At 40.9% G+C, this 17,256-nt stretch overlaps 1 protein-coding gene across 1 annotated transcript in view; it reads right to left on the bottom strand.

The window, feature by feature from the left end:
* FAM185A (family with sequence similarity 185 member A) overlaps nucleotides 1-17,256 on the bottom strand; it is a 97,423-nt gene that overhangs the window by 61,381 nt on the left and 18,786 nt on the right. Inside the window, exons 2-5 of the mRNA XM_069229682.1 lie at nucleotides 12,056-12,165; nucleotides 8,194-8,286; nucleotides 6,639-6,777; nucleotides 1,348-1,389 (exon numbers count right to left, since the gene is read on the bottom strand). Of these exons, the coding sequence (XP_069085783.1) occupies nucleotides 1,348-1,389; nucleotides 6,639-6,777; nucleotides 8,194-8,286; nucleotides 12,056-12,165 (384 nt within the window). The remainder of the gene's footprint in view (nucleotides 1-1,347; nucleotides 1,390-6,638; nucleotides 6,778-8,193; nucleotides 8,287-12,055; nucleotides 12,166-17,256) is intronic.

Here is a 17,256-nt window from a genome sequence, read left to right as displayed (position 1 = left end):
ACAATTTGTGAATGATTAGCATAAGGATTACTTCCCTGGATGGGAACTAGGATTTGTCCAATTGTGGATAGTAATACTGGCAGGAGATATCGTGGGAAATACTCCAGTCTTGAAGTGTGTAATGATCCTGTCTGTCAAAGGTAAAAATATGCCCGTCCCATTGACGGGAAGACTAGCATTTGACTAGCCCCTTCCTTTTGATCAGAAAAGAACAAAGCCACCCCTGTCAATTTAGCCCTGTGAGTAGTGAGAGAACTGGGACCCTTTTCTTAGTCTGTAAACTGTTTGGAAGAGATGAAGAAGCCTATGAAGAGCCTGACTGAGATAGGCCAGGAGGATTCAAATACTCTGAAGAAGACAGTGTTATGAACCCAGAGCTGAGAGAGACTGCAGAAGCAGACCTGCTGGAGTAAGTGCAACTGAAGTAGCAGGAAAGCTTACAGAGCCAGGAGCAAACATTTACGCATTTACTGATATTTGAGACAGGCCCAGTAATATCACTACCATTAAAAAAATTTACCAAATGGGAAAAGAGAAGTCCTAATGGAGTTTTATTCTTTTGACAGCAAAGGACCTGTAAATCAGAACCTCTTTGTCTTCACGAGTTTTACTGGAGAAGGACTTCAAAATCAGGCATGTCTTGAATTGGATGGGGTGGATTGGGATGAACTGGTGCACTAAGCACAGGCAGGCTGGAGGAGAAATTAGTCCAGATCCCCATTTGCCCTGCAGGATGATTATGGATTCCAGATTTGCTTTTTCTTACTGTCTCAGGTCACGCAGAGCTTCTGGAACCTGCGGGTACAGTAGGCCTGGAGGATGCGATCATCTATGGGGCAAAATCAGAGTCTGTATAATGCGCGGCTGGATTGGCTCAGTAATACACAGTGCTTGTGGGCCCATATGAAAAATATTGGGCACCAGCGCTTATATTTTTACACTGCAGACACAACTAGTTGTGAAAGACTGCACTCGTTTCCAATCGAAAAAAGAGCACTACAAAAGATAAATTAAAAACATCCCTAATGTCGAACAAAGACGGGAAAAGAGGTTGCTCTTTAAGTGACCAAACATTACTTACATGAATCTGAGCATTTATTTTTGGGCTAACTCTTGCATACTCTGTGTACACACTTATAGGAACATTTATATTGTGGCTTTCTGAAAGTGTAAACATATTATACAGAAAAAAATGATACAAATAAACTGTTTTCAGAAAGTGTAAACATATGGTACAGAAAAAGCTACAAATACACTGCTTTACCAGAGCAAAAATACATCCACAAAATCCATTGCCTTTAAAGTTGGTACTTATACTACCCCTGTAGAAAACTTGCAAATGCATACCTATTGTGATGTTTCCATGCTTGCTTTCAACTGTTACGTCACCTACAATATATGTAAACAAATTACAATTATTAAAAGCCTGCACTACTTTGTAGAAATGAATACAATTAATTTTGCTTAAAAGAACATTGTATATTTATACACATAGAAGTTTATTTAACAGGCTGCTGAGTGCAGGAGTAGAAAGGCATAGGCAAATTCAAATGTGGATTTCTCAAGTAGGTCGAAAGATACGTGGAGGCCCTCATTATACTCCTCAAGAGAAGCAGGTACTGGCTGCCCAGGAGACGGTATTGTAAACCACGTGGCCCATTCATTAATAAAAGGACTCGCGGGGGCGTGACCTGCAGTACATGGCTGGGGCTGCGTAGACGATGAACTCTACACCGGCACGATGCGTTGTTACAAGACAATGAATCCTGCCAAAATAACCCTCAGGGGGCGTGATCAGCAGGGCAAGGCGGTGGCTGCATAAACACTGAGCTCTGGCAGGCCGCATTGCCATGAGAGAATTAATCCTGCCAAGACGACTCCCCTGCGGAAATCGGGGGTGTGGCCTTCGGGGCAAGGTGGTAGATGCATAGAAGCTGAGCTCCGGTACCCTGTGTTGCTACAAAAGAATTAATCCTGCCAAAATGGCTCTCCCTCCCGAGCTGGGTCTAGGGGTCTTCACATAAGTTAACGACCCTTCCCTTCACCCACATTGGAGGAACGTGACCCCTGAAACGAAGTGAATGGGAGACTAAGAGAAGTATCTCTGCCGCGGCCAAGGCACTTAAGATGGTGCTGCTGCTGCAGAAGAGCAAAGTGAGTCACGTTTACATCACGGCCCAGAGGAGCCGGGAGTGAAGCACCCGCTCAGAGTAGCCCTGAAGACCCTGTACTGTGCAACTGACCCCTGGTGAGGGGGGACTACCACAGGCACCGAGCGGACATAGTAAATGAGAGCATGCGCGGGCCCGTGAGGAACAGCAGGCTTGTGACCTCACAAAGACCAACGCCTGCACGAGAAGTGGTCATGCCTTCTCCTTCGGCCTGCATCGGGGGAGACAGACCACACAGAGTTTTGCGCTCGAGCCAGGGACCCCGAGGGACTTCTAGTGTTGGCCCCAGCCAGACCCTGGGAGATATCGGCCTGGCCAGGCCTCAGGGGATTTACCAGAATTTATGCTGCAATGTGGAATCTTACCCTGTGAGGGACCATCAGAGACACCAAGCGTACATTCAAGGAAAGGGCATGTGAGCCTGTGAAGAACAGAGGGCTCACAGCCTTACAAAGACCAATGCCTGTGAGAGGCACGGTCCTGCCTACTCCTTTAACCTACAGAGGGAGAGCTGGACTGCTGGGAGAGCTGCGCTTGGGCTAGGGGCCCCAGGGGATTTCTTTAAAGCAGGCCTCACCTGTGAGTTATTGATTTGGCCGGGCCTCGGGGGAAATACCAGAATCTCTTTTAAAACTGGGCATACTTTAATAAAAGTGGCACCAGGAGCCAGCCTAGTTGACAGACGTGGTGAGGCCAGATAAACCCTAGAAATTAGGATCTACTATTAAAATCTCCCCCCACATTAATCGCAGGAATATTAAACATTTTAGGAGACGGGGAAATAGACCTTGATGCATTTTACCTTCCCCACATCCTTTCGGAAATTTCTTACAGACACTTAAGATACTTCATAAGTAGGGCAAAAACGCAGGCCCCCTCCTCCCACTTGTAAATCCGCATCCATTGTATGAAATGGCGAAAAGAGGGACCCAAGGCAGAGGGATCAATTCAACACAGATGAACGGCCAAAAGGCTACGATAGGGTGCTCATGCCCAGGGAGCAGTGGTGTGCAGAGTTGAAATTTACGTTATTGATATCACCATGGCCCCACTGGTGGTGGCCCTAGAACTGTGAATCTTTGCCCCATTTAGTATTTACAGTGAAATAAGATCGGGGAGGAGAAGAAACCGATCACACCAGTAGACTGTACATTGGAAGGAATTCCCACAGGGTGTAAGGGAAAGACTACACAATGGTACTCACAAAGACTTCACATCAAGCTCACGGAGAAGCTGTAAAGGAAGACTGGGAGGACTCACGCATACCATCACAATGCACAGCTGATAAAGGCTTAGAATAGCACACAGTATTAATACTAGCGGCCATCAAAGAATCTAAAGAGACTTTGGAACTGAACATTTAAACTGTAGCAAAAGATGTCATTCTCCTACAGGAAGATCATAAGAAATTGGTCGACAGAGTGGCAGAGACTGAATCAACATTATCACATATAAGGCTTTCCCTGTAACAGCTTGGTAGATATCAGCCTTATCTTGTAATAACTTATTCTGACAAGCCAGCATAGCTACAGTATTTATTGTGTCAAAAGTTTTCTGTAATTGCATGTTTCTCATCTTCTATTTACACTTCTCATGCATTTGTCTGTAAGCAGACAAAAGTATCCAACCTCCCTTGCTAAGAACAAAAGGGTCATCATTCCATCCAAAAAGCACCTTTTAAAAACATGTATGAACAGTTAATAATTCAGTTTTATCCAAGCACCCATCCTAAAATTTAGAAAGTCCTGATAAACAAGGAAACACATTTGCCAATACATCATAAGGCATTTTAATCTCACATGCATGTTCAGAAATGGTTTGCGGTGCTTCCTTTAACTCTGCCACACATATTTTCACTTTTAATTCGTACACTTTCAACCTCCAACCTCCCTTTAGACTGTCTGACCTACGCCAAAATGTTTTGCTTCACTAATGACTGAGCTGAAAAACTCATGCACTGGCAAAAATCTCTGGAATGCGGTTCTTAGTCTAAAGAAGACATTTATTAAATCACTTTGCAAGGTTCATAAAGGAAGGTCAGTAGAATTGAAAGTGCACCTTTAAAATGTGTGCCACAATAAAGTGAGAATATGCACAAAGAATCTTCGATCTATAAACAACAAATATATACATGCACAGATACAAATACCTATATTTGGATATATATATTCATACACAATGCAAAGCTAATAATTAGTAAAAATTCAACACCATGAGGCACAGGCAAATCTGCGTCATCTCCCTCCTAATCAGCATAAGACCGCCAGATCCCAGAATCGATCGTGGAATGAGAGAGAGATCAATTATCCTCACGGGACGGATGACACACCTCAGTGTCCTGAGCATGTCCGAGATCTGAGTCACTCCGTGGTCCATCTGGTCTCGGTCTCTTATATACTTTGAATAAACACGAGAGGAGAATTCTAGAAACTCCCTCCCACTCAATAAGTTTATTATTAAAAAAATGCTGGTTACTTTAGGTCAGCTTTGAAAAGAACATGTCGGGAACTGGCCAAAATCCCAAGGTGACCTATATCAAAACAAAACCATTACCTGCCGTCCTAGTACATTCTTATCAAAGTGAGCCCTTGGTGAGAAAGAACACGCAAACAAGCAGAATAAAAACATGAGCAAGAAGCACATTGTACCATGGAAAAATACTTGCAGCTTTTAACATGGTGGTGGCTAATGCTAAAATAAAGTCAATAGGCAAAATGAAGCTGGTGGTCACTAATGTGAAGGTGTGCTGCTAGGCTAAGTGCAACATGGAGTCAGTGGTCAAAACACAAATATCATTATAATATAATATCAAGTTTAATAAATGTTCTCACCAGGTAGGCAACAGCTACAAATTTCAGTTTTTGAAATATTTATTGCAAGCCCAATTCACTGGTGAAGTCAAATTTGTAATAAATATTTTGGAAAGGAGACTTTTAGAAAGTTACCTTTCCCCTGCCTAAAATCCCTCGAAGTGAAATCTGTATTTTAATCTCTCATTTCTGCAGCCAGTAATTAGCAAAAGAACAGGTGTGAACTTGTTTCAAGCAGCAAACAATAGGATGACCTGAATGGGCAGAGATTACCTATCTGTACTTTACAGAATATGTAAGGTAGTAATGTGAGGATGGTTTTTGACATCAAAATGTCAAATTCTGATTGAATGTCACATCATACTTGACAAGGCAATTGAGGATTTTCATATGACACTTGTGGTGCTCATTGAAGAGGCCTCCCCTATCACAGGCAAATGTTAATCGACATTAAGGCAGGACCTCACAGCCAGACCAGCCCAAATCACAAAGAGTGCCTCTTTTTGACATCACATTGTCAACAATTGCTTGACAATTCTGCTGCATGTACATATAACATTTGGGGTGCACTTCAAAGTAGGGAAACAAGATGCCGAATCAATTTGTGAGTATCCACTGTTGGGTTGCTGAAAACCTAGCTTTTGTTCTACCAGACTTTTGTCTCTGAGGTTGTTCTGGGTAAAGGACCTGCCTCAAACTGTATGTTTTGTGTTATATGTGGGAGGACACTATGATTAACATAATACACTCCCCCACACACACACCCTCAGCCCTCACAGGCCAGGTTTAGTATGACCAAAGGACACTGGCCTTCTTGAAAATGCCTAAATAGGATAGGGGTAGCCCTGGGAAGGCTTTATCCTATTTGTTAGGGCATCCCCAGGGTCATTCCCACCTATTAGCTCATGCCAGGTATAAATGTGGAATCTACATGCACCTACTTCACAACACTCCTGAATCCAAGGATGATCAGAACAGGACTCAACCTGCTGTCAGCAACTTGAGAAGAGACCTGGAAGACTGAATGTGCTCTCTTTATTATACCCAGGACATGATGCAGACTCCAAGCGTCATTAGGCTGACCTCCTTTTCAAGCTACAGGGACTCAACAAGCTATAAGGGGCCTTTTCCTGCAAATTTACAGATCATCTGGACCAGACTCTCATACTGACCGCTGCCTGCGACCCTGTAAGTCTACCCTGAGATCTTGGAAGGCTATAAAAGTGTACTCCTGTGTTGGATTGAGACTAAAGTCAGAAAGTAACATCTTTGACCAGGACAAGCCTAGTTAGTGTGTCAGATCTGACTCCATCGCAGTCAGTGTCAAATTGCGCCTAGGTCCTGTTCTACCACAATCATAGAGTACCACTGGCACTTTGTTCTTCTTGGTGCTACTGCTACTTGAAACTTTACAAATTCATATCTTCAGTTCCCCACAGATTTATTGGAATTTTGGTGTCATTTTGTTTATTAAATTGTACTCTGTATTGGGATTTTTATTGTTTTGCACTTTAACTTTATTACTGTTTTAGTACGGCAAAAATACTTTATTCACTGCCCATAAGTTAAGCCTGTCTGCTCTGTGCCATAACTACCAGGATCTACTTAGATGTGGCATTTCCAGCTCCAGACAATGTTTTATTTTCTTTGGTCTTACCATGAACACTACCCAGAGCAATGTCGCCAGCAGCTGATGACAGAAGAGAGGATTCTGCATAAAGATATTGTGTTTTCAGTAGACCATCTTCTGTACAAATGTTAACGAAGGTCCCTTGCAGCTTATCCAGGTACACAGTCTGCAAAAAAGTATGCAAAGTGGGCATTCAGAACCATAAAATAAGAGCAACAAGGACAAAGCTAAATAATTTACTATTAGTCATAGTAAATGGGAATGCGTGCAATAATTATTGAAACAACAGTTAGGAAATGTTCATATGAAATGTATGACGAAAAATCACTCAATAGATTTGTATAGTGGGATACTTTAGAATGCCAAGATTCCATACCATAAAGGTCGACATAATGTAGTGTTTTTTCTATGCTTTTCACTATGTGGTAAGGGTGACATTTAAACAGTCTAAAACATGATGCCGGTGATTGTGAGAAAGGCTACCCAGTGGCCAATACTGGTCAATTCCGAATGAAGATGATTTCATGTGTAACTTTAGAGTGCGGGTCTTCCTTTTAAATGAGGACACTAGTGGGATACGTCAAGCGAGGCTGCCGGTAACACAGGGGGAAGGACAGAAGGATGGAAGAAAGGAAGAAAGAGGGGCGAGGAAGAAAGAGGAGAGAGGAAGAAAGAGGAGAGAGGAAGAAAGTAAGATAGAGCGAGGAAGAAAGAAATCAAGAAGAGAAGGGAAAGAAAGAAAGCAAAGAAAAAAGGAAAGAAACAAAGAAAGGATGCAAAAAATTAGGTTGGTTGCCTCAGGCTGAGTTATGGGAACAGCAAAACTGCAGCAACTTAAACTAATATGGATGATTGGTGGTTGCACCTGAAGCACTGATATGGGCCATTGAGGATAGCATGCATAGGGGGGGGAAATATAAAGTGACATGGTAGAGTCTAGCCTATCGCTTTACCTTTTACAAATAAAACTACATTTTGAAAAACTCAATCCTTCCCATTAACATTTTGACCTTTAAACGTTTTCATGCTTGTTAATTAAATAAAATATTTCAAAATGAATGTATTTGTTTGATGTACACCTGGCTCCGTATGTTTGTGTATTGTTTTGAAGTTGGAATCGGTAAAATCACAGTGTGAAACTCTGACTTCCCCTAGTGATTGTGATTCTGTCACTGTTTGGGTGGGGGGTAGGCGGGCAGGGGTCTACAGAAGTCAAACAGTTAAGAACCACCGCCCTAAAAAAAGATCCATCTTTATTTCATAAATAACTTCAAAAACCTGAACTGTCCACCTCAGCATCCTTACATATGATAGAACACAGGCTAAGTTAACGGACGTAGATTCTATTCAATGGCAGATCGAAAGTAAAAGACATTTTGACAGGACCTCAGGAAAGGCCACAGTACTTAAAGACTCAAGAACTACTGGAAATAATAGCTCATGTCCACACTTTAGGAATAAGGACAGAAAACCACAGAATAACCAGTGTAACAAATTGCATATTGAGCTGTATTGTATTGTATTGTATGGTGCTTTACAAACAGTGCCAACAACAAAAGGAGTACATTATCTAGTTACGTACACTTTTCCCTGAGGCACGAATATCCAAATTCCCATGAAGTGTTCCACGGCCAACAATCTTGCCTCCGTTAGCTCGTACATAAATGTGATGGCTCTACAAAAGAATTCAGAGAAGATTTAAAATTAGCAAGATGCTTATTCACTTAAAAAACATTCATATTTCTTATAGTTCACCTATTTAGATTGTCGCTGAGTGATGGTATATGCTGGTAGTGTATTAGAAATGCCATTTTAGTATGACTAAAGTACAGGAAACCATGCACAAGTGTGAGGACCAATTGGTCATCTACACAGCATTGTACTAGAGTGCATAATCACAACCAAATGATCAGCGCCTTAAAACATTCACTTCGTGTTGAGGAAATAAAGACCCTGAAAAACAAAAAATAGCTGAAGATAGCATAAAGTAGTGATTAAAGCCAACTATAATGTCTATTTGGCTTCTTAGTGCAGAACAGGTAAGAGTAAAAGGAAATTCTCCTTCAACATTTGTGACTAGAAGTAGGCCTCTTCCAATAGCAAACTTTTTTAAATGATCTAATTTAAATGACTTTGGGCCAGGTAGATAGTTCAATCATTTAAAGCTTGCCGAGTCCAGTAAGCTAAGTACCATTAAATTGGCAAAAGTACCACCTTTTATTTATAATACTTAGAAATGACAGGAGTGCAGTAGGAAGCTTTAATACGAAAAAAAGGTATTCATTAGTAATAGTAGTAGAGAAATGTTATTCTGCTCACAAACTACATCCAACAATATATTTTTCTATAACCAAGGAGATTTGCAAGTCCTTATAACAGTGGATGTTTAGTAACAACTATTCTGCCACAAGTTTACAAATAATGTTGCTGTTTATTTACCATAAAAAAGGAAACATAATCATACCTCTTATTTGTAATTAAAGCATCTGAAATACCTATCTAGAAGTCAATGATTCCCTTTAGAAGTGTTATGCAGGGGTAACTTTTAACTGCCCATGCCCTCAGAATTGACTGATTGATGGTCCTGGCCCTCTGTGCAGGATCACCCCAAATGTTTTCCTTCCTTTGCTGAACTAGTTTATGTTGGCTTTTAGAACTCTGTGCACTAACCAATAGTTAAGTGTGTGTGCTCTCCCTTCTAAACACATTAACATTAGCTTACACCTGATTGGTATACTTAATTGACCTGTACATTCCTAGTATATGGTACTACAGGTCCCCATGGCTTGTAAATTAAATGCTACTAGTGGGCAGAAGCACTCATTGTGCCAGCCACTAAAGTAGCCTTTTAAAATATATCAGGCCTGCCACTGCAGCCTGTAGCCCAGTTTTAAACTGCTATTTCAACCTGGCAAAATAGACGTTTGCCAGGACTAAATATTCCTGTTCGAATACATATAGGTCACACTATGTTGGGCACTAAGGGACCTAGGGCAGGGTCCAGGGTGTTTAAAAAGTAGCACATGTGGGGTTAGGTTTTACATGTCCTGATAGTCTAAAAATCCATTTGAGAGACTAACGGTGCAATATATTACTACACTTAATGTGTGCTAATTTTAGTCCAGATATAGAAAGGCTGTTTACCCTGAAACGAATTGTAATTTAGAATTCCCTTTAGCCGTAAAGGCATTTTTTAATTTACTATTTTGAAAATGCCATTTTTAGAAAGTTGGCATTGTTCTGCCCTAACCCACATGTGCACTACTGCCAGTATCTCTGGTCACATGACTACAAATGAATCCGCTGTTGTGGGTTGTGTGTTGCTTCCAGAAATGGTAACAAAGAAGGCCTAGGTATGAGGGGAGTGGGTCTTCCAAACAGGATGGTGGGAGGTGCTGTACCATAGGTCAGTGAATTCCCCCATAAAAAGGCCAGTATCCGGTATAAAGGTGGGACCTTCAGAAACTCTCCCAAGAACATTCCTGGACCAGTTGAAGATTTAGAAGAGGGAATGCCATGCTGTCTGAAGAAGGAAGTCCTCTTGCTTAAGCTACAGGGACACAGCAAGCTTCCAGAGGCATCCCTGCCGCTTCCTAAGACCAACAGTACCTGCCTCAGCCCTTGTGCCTTGTGCCTCTACCCGAGTAACCCCTGATCCCCAAGAGGTGCCTCCAGGTCTTGGTCCCTTGGCTGGTATCCGCATGAACTCCTCCAGAAGAAAAAGAGAATATACAGACGCTTTCTGCTCAACACATCAACAAAGTGATCTCTGTGCATCAAGAATTGACCACAAGTGACTGCCAATGTGAAGCTCCAGCAGAAACTGCTCTTTGTGCTGACAACAACTGCCCATAACATATGACAGCCCTCGCTGCTGTGCAACATGTCTAAAAAATCAAGTGGGGGACATGCTACCCCAAGGAGGTGTGAGGAAGGAGGGAGGGTGAAACAAGGGACAGTGGGATGATGGCATGGGATGGAAGCAACATGGAACTGCTGGGAGAGAGAAGCAACAACAGACAGCAGGAAAAGGGCAGATAGACTGATCAGTGCCATGCACTCATATAGAGTGCATGGCAAAAAGTAAAGAAGAAAAGAAAAGATCTGGAGGAGCATGTAGCCAGTAGAAGGATGTTGGCCGCGAACAGGAAGATGTGCTAGGTCCATGCTCTACGGCAGGGGTGGAAAATTACTCACTGAAAATTATAGCTTCTTAAGTATGGGACCCACAAGCATGCCAAGGCAAGAAAACCTTAGTAACTGTGAACAAAGTAAATTACTCAAAACAATGTAAATGTAATCACTGAAAAGTCAGTTTTTATGTTTTCGTTGCGGCACACTGATCAATCTTTCAGCATAACTATATTAAGGATGCTCTTCAACAATCTTACTGAAGCACAAGTGTTGCACAGAAGCAAGTCAATACATCAAATTACGTTTTTTTTTTTTTAATCTTCCTAAGTGTTATTCAAACATAACCAACAACTCCAATCTTATTGCAATGGAATGCAACTCAAATTTAACCCCCAGCAACCTAATGAAACCAAGTTCTAAAATGATAAAATCTTCAATATACACAACAAAATGAGAGGTGCACTGAGGCGTATCAACGAGTTGTCAGATAAAATGCAATGTCAATCTGCAATTACCATGACTGTTACTATAAAATGCAGAATCTTCTTCCATCTTTTTTTTTATTTTTATGAAACATGGCTCATAACTATGGGCAGAAGCGGAGGCAGATGTCTTTTGTACACACCAAACCCATACAATCATGCCAAAACACTTAACAGGCTGTAACATAGTCAAAAGGACATCAATTGAGACAGTAGAAAATGATATAAAGATTAAGCAATATGCAAAGAGTGGAACGGCAGTGGAAGGGGGATTTCCTCCCATCTCGGAACTTCGAAAGATCAAGTTTGAACTGAAGATTTTACTATGAAAAAAAAAGTTTGTTAATACCCAAGAGAAAGGCTTGCTTACAAAGCCTATTATTCATACACACTGAGAGTTGTCAATTTAGACCTCTTTGTTCATTCTGTTGATGTTCACACTGTTTCAGTAGTAAATGGGGACAAATGTGCCTCCTCTTTTTCCCCCAGAAATACTAATTTCATATTCATTCATACCACATAAAACGGTCTGCTTTCTGCTTTTGTTCAAAGTTATGGAGTGGTTTTCCACTGGTGTATTCTGACACCCTTTAATCATTTTTCATTAACTGTAATGATATTTGAGTTCACCTTCTAATATTGTTAATTATGTCATTGTAAAGCCTAAAAGATAAACCTTTGTTCATTTGTTACAGTGCGAGAGACTAACTAATACGTCGCCACAGGAAGCCATGCCATGCACCTGTAATATCCATTACCATATTTGAGAGTTGTATCCAAACTACGTTCATAAAGCAATTTATTACTGCATAACTAGTTGTTTCGTACCTTTACTGATTGGAGAAGACTGTCCCCCTTCTCAGTTTCAATCTTACAGTTGTCACATTCAACTTTTTGAATTTTTACACTGCCATTACCAAATGTCTTGATGTCAAGATCTATAATGAGAAGAAAAAAAAATCACATGGATATACAGCATTGGTTTTCAATTATTTTGTTTACGTTCGATTGATTCTGATCAGCAAATGGAGCACCAATATCTAAATATATGGATTCGTGTTCATGAAAGGTTGCAGAATGATTTGATTTGAATCTAGCTACATCTGAGCATAAAGTGTAAATAAACTGACCATTAGTAGCTAATATTGAACTTCTTACTCTCTGTGATCAAAGTGTCTGCAAGTAAATAACACATAGTTCACATTTCAAAGTTTGTTCACCCTTGGTACTGCGACTTCAAATGAACTTACAAACCTGCGTAAAATTGCTGTGTATATACAAAGAGCATTTACACGTTGGGGAAAGAATTTCTGGCACACACATATCCTACAAGACATCCAGGTGGTAATTCCAACAGGCGCCAAGGTTCCTTGTCTGGTAGGTCTAGGTCCCTTTCACAGGAACATAGGCTTCTGCTTCAAGGAATACATATATGATAGCCAACAGACAAGGCTGTTTGAGAGGAAATCCCAAACATGGAGGGGGTGAGCGTAACTGTGGTCCTGCAACCATGGAGAAACTCCTGGAAGGCTGTAATCCATGTCATGTCTGGGAACTACCGCTTTGTACAGGCTGAGCCTACTTGTTGAAATTTGCAAATCCCCTGTAGCTGCAGAACTGTTCACCATGGGCATCGATTCACCAAAATGCCAGGGGTAGCAGAAGTGACATCATACACCAGGTGACCTTAATGATGCCAAAGGAAGTGATGTCACATGACCTTAAGCCTCATGAAATCACAATAACTGCACTCACTCACCCTAATTCACTCATTCTCACTCTACTGATCACTCTTACTCTGACCCACCTATATATTCTCATTCCCAAACCTTCAGACACAAACACTATTCCACATACTAACATACATGCTCACACTCTCACCAGAACTCTCTTTCACCCAAATGCGCACATATAAAATATACTGAAAAGTATTTAATGCATTTACCTAAGATGCCACTGGAGGTTCCGTTCCAGATTGTGCTGTTCCACTTTTGTATTACGTTAATAGTGAACAATAGATTATTAATTACTATTAATGTTATAAAAATTAGCAGAAAAGGAGTCTGGAGCCAGACTCTGGTATTGCGAGCTACCCTTCCGTTCTTGGCATTAACGTTGCCATCTCTGAGGCCAGGGATCACGAAGGAAGTGTCGGGATTGCAAAGGGAAATTCAGGGGTTGCAGCTGCAACCCCTGGCAACCCCCAAATGACATCCATGCTGTTCACAATGAAAGGAGTATATTTCTTGTAAAATACACCACTCATCAGTTTGTAGCACATTAATTAGTTAGCATGAGCTTGTTCGCTTTTATAATATAAAGTGTCTTTGGAACCACTTTTTTGGGTTTCTTGTAAAACGTACATTTACTCCAAGGAGAATATTGGCTCTCCAACACACATCTAATGGTAAAACATCTAATAAACCTAACAGCCTTTCAATTCAACATAAAAGCAAGGACTAGAGCTTTCTAGAAAGGAACAGGGGCAGCTCCTTTGCTATGGCGAATGAGTGTCACCCCACTGGCTGTGCCAGAGCAGACAAATAAAACAACAGCTTGTAGAGAGGGGCTGGGCCACAGGAGGTGGGAGGAGGGGAGAGTGCACCTAAGTGCACATATGTTTTTGGCTAGTCGTCTGAGGCCGGCCAAACATACATGCGCACTTAGGTTTCTCCGGCTTGGCTGTGTACACAGCCGGGCTCGAGAAACTGCACAGACCCCAGGGCTGTGTCTGAGCGGCATTTACTGCCACTCAGACCAATCCTGGTGCTGTTTTCATGCAAGGTTTTGCATGAAAGCAGCGACCTCCCACCCCCCACCACGCGTTATGTGGCAGCTGCCGCTGGAAAGGAATGTTCTGTATTCTACACAGCTAAAGAATCTGGCCATTTCAGTGTCAGGGTCGTAGCCCCCTCAAAAAGTGCCTGACCAGTGCCATATGTAAAAGTTTGAAAGGAGAAGCAGATTTGTTAATATCACGTTCCTACTCTCACTACTTATGTAACTGTCAGTCAACTCTTTTTATGAAGGTACGCAGTAAAAAAATGAAAAAAGTTCAAAAATGCAGGATGGTCAATGCAGCAACCATTACTTGCTAAGAAAAATACAAGTAGTAGAACATATTAAAATGAATTAGATTAATACTATCAGCAGCCCCCATCTAGCAAAAGCTATCTACCACCTCTTTAGATTCTACACACATATTGTTTGGTATCAATGTACAAGACAACTCTGGCGCACGTTTGATATTTTGTAGTCACAAGAAGAAGAAATTCTTCCAGTAAAGCAATGTTGTAGGCCAACTGTTTAGGGTTGCTCTGTCACTACAGGAGAGTCAGAGGTTAAACCATTGCAAATCTTCTAAAACTATTCCACAAACCACTAAGATGCGATGGTGTACATAAATAACGAGTCACAATGTCACCTGTAATTTCTGTCCCGGGACGAGATTGATCAGCAAACTGCAGCTGCATACAAGATTAAGTGTGCAGTAAAATCTTCCAAATACCAATAGGTCTCAAATAATCTTATGTATGCTGTGGTGCTTTACCTATGGCTATATATGTGATTCCCACAAATGAATGATGGATATTAGCATGTGCTTGGCCATTAACCACAGTCATATAGGTGTATATGTATGCACTGATTCATGTGAGTATGCTTATTTTAGAAATTATTGATTTTCCCCCTGAGCCCTTGTAAGCTAGTTACTATATAGGGTGTCACCTCTGCCCAGACCATGACGCCATAGCAACCCTCAGCTAGGTTAAGTGGTAGTGGTAGTGGTATGTGACTTTTCACCTTCCCCACACTGAGCACATGTGCGAGTATTTTTACTGTGCGGTTTCACCCTGTGTCACAAGCAACTGGCGATTAACAACCAGTGCTGATGATAGTCCACAGTTCATGCTTTAATTACTTACACAATCTGGCACAGTATGTATATATAATATTGTGGTATTGTTCTTTTAGGTGTATTAGTACTCGTTTAGGAGGTATGAAATTCGTTTTTCACAAGTAAAGGCTCTAGTTAGTACTAGGAGCCCTTGACCAATATTTCCACATGTTGCCATAACTGAGGATGAATGGGCCATTACACCCAATTTACATCCATCTTCGCATTTTCTTGTGATTATACCCGAGGTACCTCAAGGTATTTTTAATGAACAATCTGAATCCGGCCATTACCCGGTATCTTCATTTTTTAAGTCATGTTATCTTGGTGGGATGAGGTTGTCTAAGATGAAGCATGCTACAAAAGTATGAGTGATCCTTTTGGATCCAATTTATATATATATAGCCCTCCCCACCCAGCTTTTTGTGATTTTGCAAAAGACGATTTTCCTGTGAAATTTGAGGAGGAACGCGATGCCGGCTATTTTTACACATCTGTTGCAATAAAACTTAATGTTGTTTTTTTTGTGCTCCCCACCCATAAGTTTAGCTGCCCTCTTGCCAGAGGATGAACCACTGCCTGAGCCTGGCAGACAGCAGCAGAGAAGCAGACCACCCAGTGCGTTTCATCAAGACGGAGATAGGACTCCAGCTATCTCCTATCTGAGAAGCCTAACCCGATAGGGAGCAATATATTTTACCTATTGGTGCTTGCCAGTAGGTAGTTATAGTTTGGACCTAGTTTCCATTGGGAAAGCCTTTTTTTGTTTTGCTAATAACATTGGCACCATTTGACAAATCTTCACAAAATGTTCCAACCCAGTTTGACAGTCACTTCAGCTGCTGCCTGTAAAGTTTTGGGGTGATGTGTCAAGCGGGAGCTGAGAAAAAGTGTGAGGGGGTTGGGTTCAGGGGTCTCAAAACGCATTTCCCCCATGCAATTACCGATAGGGATTTTAGACACTATTACAGCTGAACAGAATTACACCAAGTTTGGCAGAAAGCTAGATCTTTGTCCAGGATGAGTGCTTTTTGAAATCTGGTGTAAATCTGTTCAGTAGTTTTAGCAAAAAAATGTAGAAATTCACAGGAAAAAAAAAGTCACAGGGACATTATAGTTAGGCTCAGATTTTGCACACAAAACCTTAGAACATCAGCAGTTATAGTCATCTCAATTAACTATCATTCGCACCTTCGCCATTCACTGCTAATTACCCCACATATTACATCACTCATGACATCTTCTATGACATCATTGATGACATCACTGCAACATTTGTAGTAAAATTATTGATGAGAAAACTGTGCATGCCAAGGGCGCGAGTTATAGTTTTGTAACGCCGCTGTAACCTTTGTTTTTTTCAGTGAATTTCTAAGGTTTTTTAAATTTTATTTCCTAACTATAATGTCCCTGTAACCTTTTTTCAGTAAAATATCCATATCTGTTGGCTAGAACACTTACTACATATCAGGGCTAGTGTGGAACTGATGGAAGCCAGTTGCCCGTTTCAATATCCCCATAGCATCCTTTGATCCTTTGGAACAAAGAACAGCACACACTTCCAGGGCGATTAAAAATACAAAATACCTTTTATTGTATCTGAGCACTCATTCAATATATGTAGTAATCCATAATAAAACCGGTTGGAAAAAAAAAAAATATATATATATATATAATATACACATACATATATATTTATATATAGAGAGAGATATATATATAGATATATATGGAAAGAGCATTCCTACAGGGGACAATTCACACAGGCCTAAAGATACATTAGATGGCTAATAGTATAAACCTCCAACTCTAAATCAAAATTGTGCAAAACTAATTAACAACAACAAATTAAAGAGGCACACAAATGCACAATACTGTGTCACAAAATTTCACATTTTGTGCCTCAAAATTTGCTGTTAATACCGCAATATCCTGGATGATCTGTATATGCTGCATAACTTAGGTATCCAGGTGGTAGCCTAAGCATTAAATAACCAACTGTTTAGGGGGGAAACATCCTTTTTTACGACTTTTTTTTTTACGAAGGTCGTGGTTAACGAAAGCGCAACAACGCTTTTTTTAACCACGACTTCGTTTTTTTGTGCCTTAACTACGTATGTTCTGAACAACGAAC

Source organism: Pleurodeles waltl, chromosome 4_1 (assembly GCF_031143425.1).
Source record: "Pleurodeles waltl isolate 20211129_DDA chromosome 4_1, aPleWal1.hap1.20221129, whole genome shotgun sequence".
NCBI classification, from domain to species: domain Eukaryota; kingdom Metazoa; phylum Chordata; class Amphibia; order Caudata; family Salamandridae; genus Pleurodeles; species Pleurodeles waltl.
The sequence above is the reverse complement of the archived record's forward strand: the minus strand, read 5'-3'. Positions and strand labels throughout refer to the sequence as shown.